Genomic DNA, 16,684 nt, shown 5'->3' on the forward strand with positions numbered 1-16,684 from the left:
TGTAGTAGCCTTCACTGAGGAGAAATAATAACGTAATATCATAGACTAAGGATGAAAGCGGGTGAAATGAGTCACTGATCAAAGCAGGAAGATAAAAGAGCTCTTGAGGAAAAGAGCGAGTTATACAACGATTGTGCTTTGAGAAAGATTTCAGTGTATCACCTACAAGGCGCAATCAAAAAGAGGATTTGTTTTGGGGTTTACAGCAGATGAATAATGCGGTGGTGGTGGGGACTCTCAGTGAGTGCGACTGTTCTTATGATAAATAGACGCACACAAACACAAACGACGACTTCGTGGTGCACACAATAGACTTGAAATGCTACTTTGCATAATTTATAGTTTATGCAATAGTGCTTCTTTTCCATCCTGGTGATTTTGTATGCACGGCAAATCAAAACGGCAACCAACTCATAAAAAATGCACAAGCATTCATCCATATCTGACAATAAAAATATGAATGAGAAGATGGCAAATCCAAACAACATACTGCAATAAACTTAGAATCACACAAACAGCATTATAATGTGTGCTGCATGTCTTTGATTAACTTATATGGATATTTAAACCTGGGATATTCACCTGGTTATTACTGAAAAAAATTATTTCTGAAGTGGCTTAGAGTGTATTTCCTCACCAGATCGGAGATGTCCTCATCAAATGTAGGAACATAATAAAGTATTTCGTTGTCAACCAACACCTTCAAACGCAGGTAGTGGCCAGAGGGATCGATCTTATGGGTCTGGGGGCAACAAGAACATATTACTTGTACATGTTTAAGTTTTAAAATATCTGGTGATCTGGGGACAAGGAGAAAAGTAAACAGAAACCAACATAATGTTGTGCCACCGCCTACCACAGATACTTCAAATTTCATTCCACTTTGACATCAGCTCAACAAATCTCTGGAACTCTATTCAAAAAGACATTCCCTCATATTGAGTTTTAATAATAGTGCTGGAGAATGCTGCCTAACATGCTGGTCCAAAATCATGGATGATGATGATGATGGATGCTCTGCTTCACTCTGATATGTTTGTGACTTGCACGCACATATGCGTCATTAGGCAATATTACGCCTATTATGTGTCTCTTGCTGAAGCCAATTAAGGAGAAAAGGTAATGAAGTGAAAACAAGTGATGGACTGTGAATGACAGTAATATACAGTGTATCCTGAAAGGTAAGAGCATTATTAAAAAATCTGTGACTCTGTGAGAACTGTCACAGAAGTAAAACTGAAAGAACTCGGTTATACTCAAATTCATATATGTATATTGAAGAAGACGGTATCTGAACCGCTGATAATGTGCATCTGACACACAGTTGACTTTCACATGTTTTGCCTGTCATAGTTGACAGCTGACAGTAATATGGTAGATCTTCATTTTCCTCATATAACTTAATGGTATTCTGACCTCTCTACAGGGCTGTGTCTAATCTCTTAATACTCTGGGGATTGCCTGTGTTTTGAAAAAGCTGTTGAGAAGAATTAATTGCATTGAATGCTATGTGTGTCATTCTGCGTCTGCAAGCTAGCAGGTAATAAAGCTGCATATTGGAGGTGGGTGACAGACAGCCACACTTCCAAAACCTCCAAATCACAAATGATTTAGTGATCATAAAATCCATTGAGAATTTGCTAATTAATGATGATTTATCACATGAATCATAACATAATGCTCTCAGCTGCCTTTACAGGATTAAATACCGGCCCTGTATTTACTCGGTATTGGATCATTACTAAAATTTGCAGTATTATACAGTGCTATTGCATATGCAATAAAAAGAGGAAACACTGTGCAGTCTGTCACTTTGCAAACTGTCATTTTTCTTTTAAAGTACATCAGTGATTACATGCAGTGCACTGTGTAAAATGCATTTCTCTTATGTGCAGTCTCTAGTAATGCAACATTTGCAATGCTGTTTTTAATGGCCCACCTTGCAGACAGTGTTCAAGACTTCCAGTGTTGTCTCTCCGGGCTGTATGACGGCCAGGATGGGCTGGTTGTTTGGCAAACACACCCAGGAGGGTTTCAGGTACTCAGGAACCCAAATATCACTGTCTACATTTTGCTGAGGAAGACTTTTCACGGAAGCTTCTCTCTCCTTCTGAAAATAAAACAAACACAGACACTCAGCAAGTTTAAGTTTATGCATCTTTGAGCAGCTGCAGTGGCAGAAAGCATAAACAGACAAGACAGGTTTAATGCAATCATGAAACTCATAAACAGTAGTTTAGTAATGAGACTTGTACTGCAGAATGCTTTTTGCATTGCATGTAGGACATGTTATATAGCTTACACTTGCATTTTTATGGGTGTGTTACTGTTTTTAAAGCATAATCTGTAACCTTTCGGCCCATCAGTCTGACCTCCAACAATCTGGCAGCCTTGTCAGCTGCCTTGCTGTCTTCTATTCCCCCCATCTGTAATATATCTCCACCTATCGAGTAACAGCATCCATATTTATTCTTTCATTCTTCTATCACGCCAGCCTCCAATTAATCACTGCCTTTCCTTCTGGTGCCCTTTCCCCCTATCTGTACATCATTCCATCAGCTCTCTCCTCCCCATCTTTCATTCACGCCATACAATCTGCTGGCAGTTAACAATCAGGCCCGGTGGTCCCTGTCGAAATGAACTTCGACTTGGCTGTATCTGTACACGTGTGTGTGTCTGTGTGTGAATCTGTGTGGTAGAGATAAAGTGAAACAAAGAGGGAAACAGCCACAGTAAACTACATGCAACAGCACATTTTTATATTCACAAACACAAACAGGCCTACATTCACATACACAAACAAAATACAGACGCGCACACATTATCTCAGACAGACAACAGACTGGGGGGCCTGTAAGTAGTACCTCCCCCAACTCCCTGAACTCCCAGTCCTGCTCGGCACCATCTGGCTCCCCTCCTGGCCTATCTAGGATGCCTCTGCTGGAGGGTGGTGATGGTGTGTGTGGGGCGGCGGGGTTCTCAGATCCCTGCTAAACTCTCCTTTCCAGCTTATGCTAACAAAGGGATTCCCCAGAACAAACAGCAAATTAAAGCTGGGAAAGTCCATCAGATGTGAACATTTGGAGCTATTCTTGCTGGAAATGCTCAATGAGGAAAATCTTTGCCACTGATATAGCATTTCCAGCTCTAGTTTACCGCCAACTACAGCACGTTACATCTTATGCTTTTCTTTACAGTCATCCCATACACTGCCAGCTGAAGCCTGGCGTGGGTGGAAAAAAAAAATTGATCTCTCTTTGTGCCACCGGGGAACTGCACTGCCAGAGCAGGTTATTGCTGCAGACTTAGCCTCTGTCTGCTTGATTCAGACTAAAGCCTATCTTTTCTCTTCTCCTCATCTCTGGTGCTTTTTACCAGCGCTCATAAAATATGGAGCTAGCAGGCTTGTCCTATACAACCTATGTGTAACTGGACATTTTTCCTTAAAATTCATATAGATTCGTCGCATACTGGAAAGCTACATCGATATGGGTGTTTTAGGAAACCTGTTTTTCTTTCTTAAGATATATAGCTAATTATTTGCAATTGTGTGCAAGTGTGGTCAGTACAGCAGTTACAGGAGAACACAGATGGTGTGAAAGCAGCGAGTCCTACGGTAGCAAATGTCTGCATATTTGTTGAAACATCAGAACACTAATGATGTGAACATATCAGATTAAATTCGTCTCTGTGGGATTAGCAGACAGAAAATCCCTCCAGTTGATAGCCTTTTTGATACTGATAAAGATGGAATTGCCTGAAGCAAATTAAATAAAGGGACTCTGTCCACACTGCTCCGTAAATGCTTTTTGACAAAATTAAAACAGAATACTAAAAACTGCTGCAGAAGATGACAAAGGGTTGTTTATTCAACACAAATAAACCTGAGCATAGTCCAATGACGCTGAGCGAGACACAGATATTCTGCCGCTTTTAAAGTTTTATGAGTCTGCAAATGTCTCCAATCACTCTTTATCGAGGAGAGAAGCGAATGTCTGAAAATATTAAAGCAAGGGCTTTAAAAATGACCTCAAAGAAATGCTCAATGGTGCAGAAGGGTGCAGGGATTTTGTGCTTTCCCTTAGATAACCCACCCTGCAAAGAGCCAGAGCCCCAAAAGGATCTTAGTTAAGTGAAAGGAGGTGGAAAATCTAGTGATGTAGCTGGCCTCAGGGTCTTAAGAAGCCCATTACCCATTATACAAGAACAAAGATTCATCAGATGCTCCAGTGATTTTTCCTCTTGGTGTATGCAAAAGGCAAACAATGAGAAGAAATTAGTCCACAGCCACATGAACTCTGCTGATTTGCAGTGAATACCAAACTAATAAAGGGAGGAGGAGCTTCATGTTTAGCCTAAGGAGGATTATTACTGTAAATGGAACAATGTGGTTGATGTCAACTCCCTTTAATTGGTGGATGGGAAATGATTGCACTGTACAACAGAAGTAGGAACAAGTTGATACTGGATTATATGTATTTAGCACTTAATTTCACCCAGTGAGGAGACGTTCAGCTGCACTATTACTTAATGTTCAGCAGAAACAGCAAGACTGCTTCATCTTCTGGAACGTTAAAAGAGGGCAGACATAAAATATTACATTGACAACAAAATCTAATCTAAATGTAGGTTTTTACACATAAACAGAGTTGAAAGCTTACAGATTTTTCACTGGAGGAGTCTTCGAACACCTTCTGCAAAGACTTTCTCACTGGCTCCGCCCCATCAGCAAACACCTGCAATAACACAAAGCACCGCAAAATTAAAACACACATAAGTCTAGTTATTACATTGACACCAACAAGCAGTTTCAAGCATAAACTTGCAAACACACAACATTTTTATTGATTACTGAAAGCAGATAGTTAGCTGTAGTAGTATTTATTCACCAAAATCTAATTTTACAGATTTCAGTTAAACATCAAGCGCTGCAAAGTCACTCAAAGTCAAACGTACCTGGTCAATTGAAGGATGTCCTTTGCTCTTTCTCCTAGACGCGGTGTCCAGACCCCAGAGGGAGGAGAAACGGCTTCGACGTTTACTGAAGGTGCGAGGGAAAGGTTGGTTCCGCTTTCTCATGCTGCTCTCTGTACGGGCAGACACCTGTGACAGTGACAGTTACAGAAAACACAACATAAATGAAACAGACACCTTTAACACCCTGAATGAAAACAGTTTGACACACAAAAGCAAGTTTTCAGCAGCTACTGAATACTTTCAACCTCTAATCCCCTTCAGTGACCTACGACGTTGGCACAGGGAAACTTTTCTTTCCCGTTTTTTGGCTTCTTTAGGTTAAATCACACTCAAACAGTATGAGCAACTTTGCATTACATTAGTAAAGAGCTGCTTGTATACAAACAGCACAAAGAGCTGGGGCTTTTTTGGCAGTGCGTGCTGTCTCTTCATCAGACACGTACACTTCAAGCATAACAGCTTAAACCGCTTTTTAGACGCACCTTCTCAGTCCCCACATGAGAGGCCTTTATACTGTTATTACAACCCAAATCTACTGTAGAAAGTAAATAAAGGAAAAAACTGAAATATTGCTTTGTGATCAAAAACTTTGAATACCAGAGCTGAGAGAGAGAACAATTATATTTCCCTTTAGGCAAGACAAATGAGTTCATTTTAATATTTTTGCAATTCATTAATTAGTAGCCATGAACAAGTATTTTAATTGCATTTCATTTCATTTCAGTAGTTTTGCGTTACATGTATTTATAAACGTGATTCTCCTCATAAATATGCCCCATTTATCATATTTAAGCGATGCAATAATGACATTTCAAATTAGTTAGAAGGAATGTGGTTAAAAAATAGAGTAAAAAGAATATGAAAGGGACAGGAGAGACATAAAAAAGGATGGTATAAAATATGGCAGATAAGGAGAAGAAGACACTGAGGGAGCGAGACACAAACAAAGGAAGTGAGGGTGTAGGCAGTAAAAGGAGGGGGAGCAAGGGCCAGAGAGTGTTAAGCCTGTTTGTGGGAAAGTGCCTCAGGGATGGTAGCTTGCTAAAAGAGTTTGTATTGATCGACCAATCACAAAAAACACTGCCAGTGCTTGATGCTGTGTGTGCGTGCTAGTGTATGTTTGGCATATCTGTTAGCTTGCTCGTATAAAACTGCTCTGTAGAGAAATGTTTTCCATGTTTTGCTCTTTGTTCTTTGGATGTACGCTCTGCGTAGTATCATCTCGTAGTATCAGCTCAATGACACACAATAGCGTCGAGATCAGGTTGGGTTTCATTCTGTACATTCTGCAGCACTGAGATAATAACTTGGGTTTCAGAGAGGATTTATAGGTAGAATGTTTTGCTTTCACTTTTCTGTCAAGCTTTTAGGATAGTGTGTATGTGATACATTTTAATATGTGGTGTGTGTTTGCTTCGCAAGTCTGAATCTCTACCCATCTTGTTAAGGTAAACCGTCTATGTAATCTTAACCTTGAGTGTTAGGCTTAAGAGTCACAGCTGTTTTTGCACACTTAGAATAAAAAGCACGCATGCATCACTATGACAGAAAGCAGAAATGATGTAGGTGTTCATTTCACATTTTTGATGCTACCAACAGATCAACTGTGAGAGCAGCCATTTACTTAAGTCTACTTAAATTTCATCACTTAAACTAAATCTTTATAATAAGAAAATTATTGCTATATAATTCACTTGTTCACCAGTTTTAATGTTGTGGCTAATTGCGTGTTACGGATAAGAACTCACTCAACTTTACAGCGCTCATGCTAATTTTGGGCCTGAGAATCAAACCAGCATACCTGGTTTGTTCATTTGTTTTATAACCTTGGGGTATATGGCAGTATCTATTTCTTTGAACATTTGTGAGGCAAGCAGAAATTCTTGCTTTCAGTAGACGTATGTGACAAAGCACTCACAGGCAGATAAACACACCCACTCTTCAAGCTGGGCTGTTATTGAGGGTCGACAGTTAGAAACCTCTCACGCAATCTCTACATGGAACATGTAGAGGCACGTGAGTTTGGGTTTTCAGGTTTGGATTCACGAGCTCCGATCGAGTTTACTAGAAAAATCGCAACCTGAGAAACACCTGGAGTGAATAGTCAGATACCAGCACTAAACATTTTTAACCATACCAGTGCATGGAAGGAGGAAACAGAGAAGATCCCCAGTCGTCCCATGGCAACTTTTGTGGGACGTGACGCAAAGCCCAGGAGCCGTTTGGGATTGGGAGGTTCACCGCCCTGCAGACTCGCCAGGTAGCAGCGGCAGCGGAAGAGATCTATGTGAAATCTCTCCAAGTTCTGCTCCCACAAGAAGATCTATAAGCAGCAGAGATTACAGAGTAAAAAGTCAAAGTCATGCGTTTGTGATTATGCAATATAAACAAACTCTGCTGATGAGATCCAGATTTATTCAGTTTTATCTCTAATGAGAACAACAAGAAAAAATAAAAAGATAAAGAACCGACGCTGTGTTAGGTGGTTATTCGGCTGTTTCAGGAGAAGTGAGATGTGGGAGTACTGCAGCCCCTGTGGAGAGGTATTACTCACCAACACAGCCCCCACCAGTTGGTGACCTGCTGTTCTATGTGCAATGTATCACAGGGCGGGCCGTGGGAGGTGAAACACAGGGACACACACTCACAGTGAAACACAAAACTAGACTTAATGCTGCATTAGTTCCCATGGTCACCTATGTGGAAGTGTGGAAATATTAACACAAATAAAAAATATAAAGAATTACGGAAGTAGAAGTTTTAATGGTTTTTCACATATGTTTGTTCACCTCACCTCTCCTCAGATTTATTTATAAAGTATACATAAATATGTACAGATAAAATAAATAAATATAATTATCATACAAATAATTGCAACAATTCTTATATGTTTTATATGTCATTATATTTCCACACTTTCCACTTTTTTGATCTTTTATTTATTTATCTTTGTGCTTAATCCCCATTTTCTTTTTTTTTTCACATCTATATCCTTATTGGCAGCTCTGTGACTCAACTGAAAGAAGTCAGTCAATGACATAAACCCTGCTTGAGGCTTTGTTTTCTTCTTTGATGCCACAGTTTCAGTTACTGTGTCTTTACAACAGGCAATCAAAGTGCTTCCTCGTAAATTGCAGCTCTTTTACTTGATGAGGATTAACTGCTTTCTAGTTCTTTTTATGTTACATATAACAATAGAAAGAGCATTATGCAACAACACCAATATAAAGACAGATAGACTTGCACAGACTTGCTAGGACAAGGAGGCTTATTGTTAATGACCACACTTCTAGGCTTTTTTTCTTTTTGTAAGATTTTCCAGTCAGTGCTGGCTACCATCACCAGCAACTCCAGACATCCTGCATGGAATAAGCCTAAATCAATGTTCAATTGAAACTGAACAAAAACTGGTTCTGGAAAAGATTTGAAAAAGTTGCAATGCTCTTAAAAGACCTCTTGAATCTAAAAGGATTAGCCAGGTTTACCTGTGTGCTATGTGTCTGTATGCGCTGCGTGTGTTTCAGCAAGTGGACTCGCGTGTGTTTCTAAATGAGCACCAGCTGGAATAAGTGAAACCATTTTTGGTTGGAAAGGCTGCTTTAGAGCATTTTGCCTGGATGACGGCATGCTGTAAAGATGATTTAATGCCATGATTTCAGTGCCTGAAATTGTCGGTGCAGTTCAAGTAACAATGATGTACATCTATAAACCGCCTGCAGGTGTTTTCATTCACATTAACTGGAAGATAAAGAGGTGAGGACGGTTTTTAGCCATGAGATAACAAACCTCCCTACAGTCGCATTTTATGGGCATAAAGTGTTATTAATTTGCAATAATATGACAAAATTAAAGGGCATTTGTCTCATAGGTGTTGTTTCTGTAATGCTCCACCACCTCATGTACAGCTTTAATCTGTTTGACTGCTTTCAGTATGTCAGAATCCTTGACACTTAGCTCCACTTTTAGCCCCAAACGACCACCCGATTGACCCCATACCTGCTCAAGTATGGTCTTTCTCTTCTTGCCATCAGTGACAGTGGACAACTGCATGTCTCCCATTTTCTTCATTTTCTCATCCATATCAATCTTCTGCTCCAGCTTGCGGATTTCAGTTCGCAGCAATCGAACGGTGTCCTCCCTGTGGTGCTGCCGAGCAAGAGCAGTAGCACACGCCGAGTGGATCGCCGTGATCCAGTTTTCTAGTTCTGTTTGGCCTGATGTCTGAACAGAAGGAAGGGATCATGACAAAGCGGGTAACAATAGTGAGCAGATAAAATCAAGAAACTGACAGCTGAAAGAATTGAAGCATGACTTCCAATATCGGCCTCTGGGAGAAAATGGTCATTATAATCTCATCATCATTTTATTACTTTCTTCCCATTCATGAATTAAATGTCAGTGAGGAGAGCTGTCATGAATATAAATAGACAGATTTTAATATTACACAATGGTCAGTCTGGTGGATCACTGTCACAGTGTGACAGCGTGGCCTTTAAACATGTCAAACATAAACACAAGGACACAGGGCTGCCTATCTCCAGCACATGATGAACATGTATTGGTGTGCCACACGCAAATCCCCTAGAGGAATATAGCCTCCAATTTCCTGTTTCTCTTTATGTTTGATGCTGGTATGAACAGTAGCACCAAATAACAAAGACAGGATATAAAAACACTGGACCTGTATGCATGAATGCCAACCTGATTTAACTTTAACTTGCATAAAATATTGTAATGCCAGCTCGGTTTTAAGAGTAACGGATATGTTGTGTAACGCAGATGTTTTAAATTCCAGTGCCTCTCTCACCTGGAAGAGGAAAGCATCTCCCAGTGAGTTGCTGAGACAGAAGACAAAGTCTTTCTTGGGATGCTCAGGTACAGCCTGGACAATGCTGTTCTCCACCCACAGCGCGTGTTTGTGAACGCTGTTGTGGTCGATACCTGAACGGCCATCGTATTCATACAGGAACAGGGTGCAGCCTTGAAGAACGCACAAAAATAAAGATGGAAAAAAGACAAAAAGATGTTTTGGGGTTTTTTTTTTTACAGATGTTAAAATAAGTACCCTTAAATCAATTTAAACATCCTTCCTTTCCCTGAACTTTATTTAAACAACGATTATAAAATGTAATAGTTTAATTCATGAACCTATTTTGTTATCGGTACAACTAAACCTATAACATTACATTATAAAGATAAGACTGATTTATTTTTAGCATGATTCATAGAAGAGATGCTCTATCTTATGCATTTCAACAGGACGGGATTGGATTAGGCACGGATTTCGCCGTAAAATTAAATTGTGATGAAGCTGAGGGGAGAAAATGCAAGGCTGCATTGAAGAGCGTGAGAGAGGACAGCAGAGGTGAAAACCAAGAGCAGGGAATGTGTTAAAGCTGATGTGAATGTAGTCTAACAGCAGAGAGAGTGTATGGAAGATTAAACAGCTTTGGGTTGGTTATCTGAATGAGATTAAGATTATTTTCTTAGTTGCAGAAGCATTTGAAACCCAGCCACAGAGGCCACAAGCCAGGAAACTCCTAGTGTCGGTCGGATTGCGCCAGCAAGTTCATTCAACTTAAAATCTGTGCCAACTCAAATATGTGGTACAAGAGAGGTGTTAAAGAAAGGAATGCACATAGGGTGGAGTGGGTGGAGACAAATGTCAGGGGTTATGTGTGAGATAAGGATAGCAGCAAGAGTGAGAGTGAAGGTTTAAAGGAAAGTAGTGAGACCTGCTATAATGTATGGCTTGGAGACGGTGGAGCAGACACAAACACAGGCGACAGAGCTGAAGATGCTAAGATTTTATTGCGGGAAGGAGAGAGAATAGAGAAGATTAGAAATCAGTAGATCAGCGCGACGGCTCATGTTGAGATTTGGACATAAAGTTCCAGAGGCAAGGCTGAGATGATTTGGCCATGTGCAGAGGATATTTTGGAAAAATGATGTTGAATAAGGAGCTGCCAGGCAGGAAGGAAAGAGAAAGACCACAGAGTAAGTTCATGGATGTAGTGAAGAAGGACATGCTTGGTTGGCGTGACAGAGGAGGATGCTAGAAATAGAGTAAGATGGAGGCAGATGATCCAGTGTGGTGACCCCTAAAGGCAGCAGCCAAAAGAATAAAGTTGCAGAAGCATTTTTATGTACTAACAATATTGCTTAGTTAAGCATTCATAAAGTACTCAGACTGAAGCTGGATGGACACCTGAAACCTGCTGCCTTACAGTTTCTCCCTTTCTCTTTTTGTGGACTATCAGTCACACGCAGGTAAAATCCAAGACAAACATTAAACATAACAGTGCTGAAAATCTGTGCAACACCTTTCAGAGAAACCCAGTATTGTTTCCACTTGCGTCTCGCTGCAGGTTCCACCTTCTTGTTTTTCTTATGAACCAGGAAGTTCTTCACAGCCAGAGTCCCTGCTTTCCTGACTGTGCCGTGTGCACAGCTAATCAGAGTGTCAGGCGGATACACACTACTGAGTGTGCCGCTACTCTGCTCATCACTTACAGCAGAGCCTGCCTCCTCTGTGCAGTCTCGGCCCCGATTTGTCTGACGAGAAAAGATTAAGGAGTTAGAAATACACGGAATTTACCTATATTTTAATAATATACGAAAAATGTAACTAACCCAGGCTTGATTGTCTAGCTCCTTCCGGAAATTTTCATAAACTCCCCCTTTGCCTCCTTCGCCTCCTCTTCCGTCAACTCCTCCAGCGCTGCTGCTCCCACTGTCGCTGCCATTAAAAAAACTGCTCTCTGTAGCTGAGTACACTGAGAAAGAGGCAGACATGGCCTTACAACGCCGGGAGAGCAGTTCTCCTTCTCCATCTATCTCAGGGGCAACGCCATCAATCCCACTGTCGCCATACTCGCTGCCCTCGCCTAAAACACCAGAGATGTCCTGTCATCCAGAAAAACAGGGTAGAAACAGATTAGGCATTATTAATGGATGGAAACTGGTTTATTTGCACAAAAACAGACAGAGAAGTAACAGCCTCAATCTACATAACACAAGAAGTTAATTCTTTCACACAGACCTGACAGCGTAGGCTGCACAAGCGGTTTCTGGGTTTACTTTTGTTTGTATACATGAGTTGGCAGTTGCATAAGTGCACTTTAATATCCTTTTGTGCTCATTTTTGTATGAATTTCTGATCAAAAAAAGAAGGCTTTCCACTTTGAGCATGAAATTCTTTGCGCTTTCACCAAACTGAGTCTCCCTCTGTTCTTTCTTTTTGTTTCGCTGTGCTGTCAGTCTATTTATATCTAACAACCCCCTCAGCCTGACTAGATGAATTTATAATAAGCACTTAGGGTGATCTGCTATCCAAGGGTGCTTGGGGGTTCCGGGAATGCATTGAAAGAAAAGCTTGGTTCAGTATTTTGGTACTTTTTGTTTAGCAACTTTGTTTTTATCAGTGACGCATGGCAACTGGGGAGGCATGGATATTATTATTTATTCAACTAATTTAGCTTTTATGTTTGCCTGCATGAACGTTACATAAACTTTACTTTCCTCCTCTTACTTTTTGATTTTATCTGTTTTAGTAAGATGACAAAGAAAATCCTCTAGATAAAGTTCAAAGTTCAAAATGTCTTTGTCGTTCAAAGCTCAGTATGTGAGCAGAGGATGAAGTCCCACGGTGACTTTCTATCTGACTATCTTTCTGTGTAATCCTCTTCCCAACTGCATAAATATACAAACATGCTTGGATGCTTGGATTTGCAAAGATATGACATGCATATACACCAGTCCAGAGCACACACAGGAAATTCCGCTGGTTGTCAACAACATGTTAATTACTTGATGAACTGGTGTCATGTCTGTGATGCCCCTGAACTTCCTGGACAGCACTGGTAAACAAAGTCCTCTATTATTCTAAGTTTAGAAGTCTGTATTTTTTCCAATACTGGAAAAAAACAGAGCAAGAAGACTTTTACCCTGAGTCCTGTTCCATCTGCTTTTAATACTTATCTATATGTATATTCATGAAATACCTGAGTAGTCTGTGCGCGTCGTCCCTGGAAGGTAGGGCAAGGTGTAGCCGCAATACCGAGCCCAGTCAAGCCTTCAGAAAGGCAGTGTGAGCGTCGGCAGGGGAGCGTGAAAGCTCCATACCCCCCACCATCATCCTCTGCTGGAGACATCAAACCCTCCTCCACTTCCCCGTCTCCGTCGCACTCGGCTTCTCTGCAGTTTTTAATGTAACGGCTCCTTTGCCCCCTGAAGCCCGGACTCTGCTGGCTGCACAGATGGTCCAGAGACGATGCCCTCTCAGTTGAGCCTGGAACACACACACAGGTGGTTATTGCAGAGCACAGTGTGTATTTGTGGGCAAGGTGAGTTCTGATTACTGTCAGGTACTTTCAGTTAACTCTGAAACATTTGACCTTCTCCATATGTGCCTGTGTCCTTCAGTGAAACTCTATGATTTTTCTTGAGTGATTATGAATCTGTGTGTGTGTGAGGCAAACCCATACATTATTCTGAATGAGACGACCACCTATGGCAGTGCCTAGACCTTCAGTGAGTTACCAGGTACCGCCTGCTGTCACACTGAACCCCTGCAGCTCCTGCACAAAACCAGTTAAGCTAACAACCCTGTGATCAGTTGAACTGCTGCAACTGATAGATGGCAGCTAACCTTCAATCAGCAGATTTTCTCAGATCATTTTCTCCCTACTCAGTGAGTGCCTGCAATTTTTCCCACTTCCCTCCCCCTCATCACCTGTTCACTGAATCAAATCAACAGCTACGAACATGCTCCCCTGAACTCCCCCCCCCCCCCCCCCCCCCCACTTATTAGCCATCACCACTGTAGCTGTCATTATTTTTAGAAAGCTACATTGTCTTGCGTTTTGCTTTTATTTGTTGTTTTTTTAAATAGTAGAAATAGAAATCTCGAAATATCCTTTAATTCTATTGTATCAGAAAATCTGTCAGTCAAGACTTCAAGTCATCAAATAAAAGCATAAGCCACGCAGATCCTGCCACTAATGATGGCTACATTTCTGAATGTGTGCAAACTACACATGTTTTCTGCAGGTTTATACAATCTACTGGTAAATATGATGCTTTTGCTTCTGTGTACATTCTCACCTGTGCTGCCTTTGCTGCCTCTAGGGCATCTAAACTGCCCCTCCTCCTCTTCTCCTCCATCGACCATCTCCTCTGTGCTGGTCAGATGCTCTTGGCTGAGGTCAGACATAGAGAACTCCAAGCTGTCTTCTCTCCACATGTCTGCTGACTTTGATCGCTTCTTTTTATTACTTGCTCCCTCTCGGGGCCCTTCAGTCATTTGCTGCAGGAACCTTTCCTCTCCAATAGTGTCCCCTTCCCCCGTTGAGTCCTCTCCTCCATCCTGGGCAATGGTGTCTGCCTCTGAGGTTTCGGGAGTCGGCGTGGCCAAGGGGTCATCATCGTGCTGATAGGACTCCGGCCTCATTGTCATAGCGACACGCTGGGTCCAGTGAGGGTTGATGCCGAAATTGTCAAACTCATCTGCTGCATTGAAAAGCTCTAGTCCGTTCTCTACCAGGGACTGAGGGATGCTCGGGGTGCTGGAGGAACGGGTTGAGGCTTCAGAGTTTCTGTGATTCTGCTTCACTGAGGAAGAGTGCCTCGAACGGCGGTTGATTTGCTGCTTGTTGGAGATACGGAGTGAGCGGGTCATGTGCTTACGGGAGAGATGTCCCGGCACATCACCATGGATACTACTCTCTCCATTTTGACTCTCCACGTTTCCCATGATTCAACTGTGGATCAAGTAATAAAGTTTGCATATTACGTAATTTAGACAACTTCTTCTTAAAAAATCAGAAACCAGATACAAAAGTAGTTTAAAATTATTCCGTAATGTCTGCCACATCATACGGTATAAGATAATATATTTATTAACTGCGTCTTTACTTGTAAGCACAAAGTTTATGAATCACAGAAAGTCATTAACACACACAAACTGCATAAATGGGAGCTGGTGTCCTATCTAATGGTGAGTGAACAGTGTCAAATTCACAAGTAGCATCACAGATTTTAGACAACACACATATCTGCCATCTGTTGTACATGGATGACTTGCTTTGTGGAGATCAACGAAAGAAGAAAGAGTTTGAAATAAATAAGAAAATTTAAAAAGATTTTAAAAAATTAATCTGTCCTTTCTGTTAAGGGAGGCGTCTGGCCTTAAAATAGTAGTAGCCTTAAAATGTGTTCATTTCAACTACAAAAACTGTCAAATACTCAAAGCAGGTGCCAGACCCTTGGTCAGATATTCTGTACTAGAATATCTATCTATGTAAGGTCAGTCAATTTTGATGAAAGAAAAGAAGAAAACCAAACCCACAACTGGCAAAAGTAGTGGTTTAGATATACAATTTGTTTCAATATTAAATCAATATTAAATTGAAAAATCTGTCTTTTAATTGCAATGTCAAAACATTTAAACAAATATTCCTTGTCTGCCATACTTCTAAAAGTAAAAAGGTTTGAACCAGCCCTCTGCAAGATTTAAATTGCTGGTAATGAGGTCCATCAGTGTGCTGCATGACAGATTTGATGGCACATTAAAACTTATGGCTCAAAAGTATCAGTGGTCTAATCTGATTTGCACAGCATGCTCGGATGTGTACACACATTATATAAAAGGTTTGTTAAAAGTTTCCTGCTTTTCCATTTTATCCCAGCCTACTGTTCATAATGCATCAAAATCTTATTTGCTTTTCTAAGTGCCTATAAAATCTTCAAAAAAATTAAATAGCTGAAGTAAGTTATAAATCTCTCAACTCTGACTAATTTAAGTGTTCTGCCAGTGCACTTTTGAACTCCAACACAAATGCACTGCAGCGCCTTTTCTCCCTGAGCAGTGTTCAAATTATGCACTAGCTATATTCCCAACACAGAGAATCAAAACAATCAAAGAAATCACTTTAGAGCTGCGTTATTTTCATCATGAAGTTATCTCGGCAGCCCACTTCACCTCAAGCTCTCTGTTATACAAGCACATGGAAGTGCTGAGTCAAAGGCTGTCGGATCAGTTTGTCCTCAGAGAGTCACACATCATCAAACCCACACCATCAGGTTCTCAGTGTGGGCTCGAACTGCAAAGACACTGGTGAAAAAATCTGCCTTAAAAAGTAGTTGTTTTTTTGCTTGTGTTTAGTCTATCAGTCCTTAAAAAACTATTATTTCTGGAGATTTGTGCATCACTAAAGTGTGAAAACTGTGGTTACCGATGATTAAGCAGCCACATCACCAGCTTCCCCGCATCAGAGCGTTGCGATCCTTTACCGGCTCCATAATCCTCCACACATCCTCATACGGTAGTGTCAGTCTGCCCTGAGAGAAACAAGAAGAGAGAGGGAGATCTTTAGCAGCGCTCTCACAACTTCAAAGTGACCTGATGTGTCAAATGCACACAGAGAAGAAGTGAGAAGACAAGAAGAGGAAGGTACTTCTAAAAGCAGAAGGAAGCAGTACCTGCCCAGTATGTCACATAACGCTGGTCAAGTAAAGCTGAAAAGGCAGCTGTGAAGAGTGCAATATAAGACGGTCTGTAGAATATGAATGTGGATGATGAAAGGGAATAAATCACAGTGGTTTTTAAGATAATGCAGTTTGACTAAAAAAAAAAAAGACAAAGAAACAAGAAATAATCAAATGCACACATATAAACAGCTCATCAGAAACAAAGAAAAGACGTATT

General features: G+C 40.9%; 1 protein-coding gene across 3 annotated transcripts in view; it reads right to left on the reverse strand.

Moving 5' to 3' along the window:
* Window positions 1-16,684, reverse strand: part of LOC100698758 (T-lymphoma invasion and metastasis-inducing protein 1) — a 51,592-nt gene that overhangs the window by 21,166 nt on the left and 13,742 nt on the right. For 2 of the 3 annotated variants that reach the window (XM_005472255.3, XM_005472256.4), the window contains exons 2-13: window positions 16,212-16,317; window positions 14,083-14,738; window positions 12,981-13,267; window positions 11,611-11,883; window positions 11,301-11,532; window positions 9,785-9,957; window positions 8,974-9,198; window positions 7,115-7,300; window positions 4,957-5,103; window positions 4,662-4,736; window positions 1,940-2,110; window positions 638-742 (exon numbers count right to left, since the gene is read on the reverse strand). In XM_005472255.3, coding sequence (XP_005472312.1) covers window positions 638-742; window positions 1,940-2,110; window positions 4,662-4,736; window positions 4,957-5,103; window positions 7,115-7,300; window positions 8,974-9,198; window positions 9,785-9,957; window positions 11,301-11,532; window positions 11,611-11,883; window positions 12,981-13,267; window positions 14,083-14,731 — 2,523 coding nt within the window. In that variant the 5' untranslated portion in view covers window positions 14,732-14,738; window positions 16,212-16,317. The remainder of the gene's footprint in view (window positions 1-637; window positions 743-1,939; window positions 2,111-4,661; window positions 4,737-4,956; window positions 5,104-7,114; window positions 7,301-8,973; window positions 9,199-9,784; window positions 9,958-11,300; window positions 11,533-11,610; window positions 11,884-12,980; window positions 13,268-14,082; window positions 14,739-16,211; window positions 16,318-16,684) is intronic. The other variant, XM_005472257.3, reaches the window with a different exon arrangement.

The sequence above is a fragment of the Oreochromis niloticus genome, linkage group LG10, assembly GCF_001858045.2.
Source record: "Oreochromis niloticus isolate F11D_XX linkage group LG10, O_niloticus_UMD_NMBU, whole genome shotgun sequence".
Taxonomy (NCBI): domain Eukaryota; kingdom Metazoa; phylum Chordata; class Actinopteri; order Cichliformes; family Cichlidae; genus Oreochromis; species Oreochromis niloticus.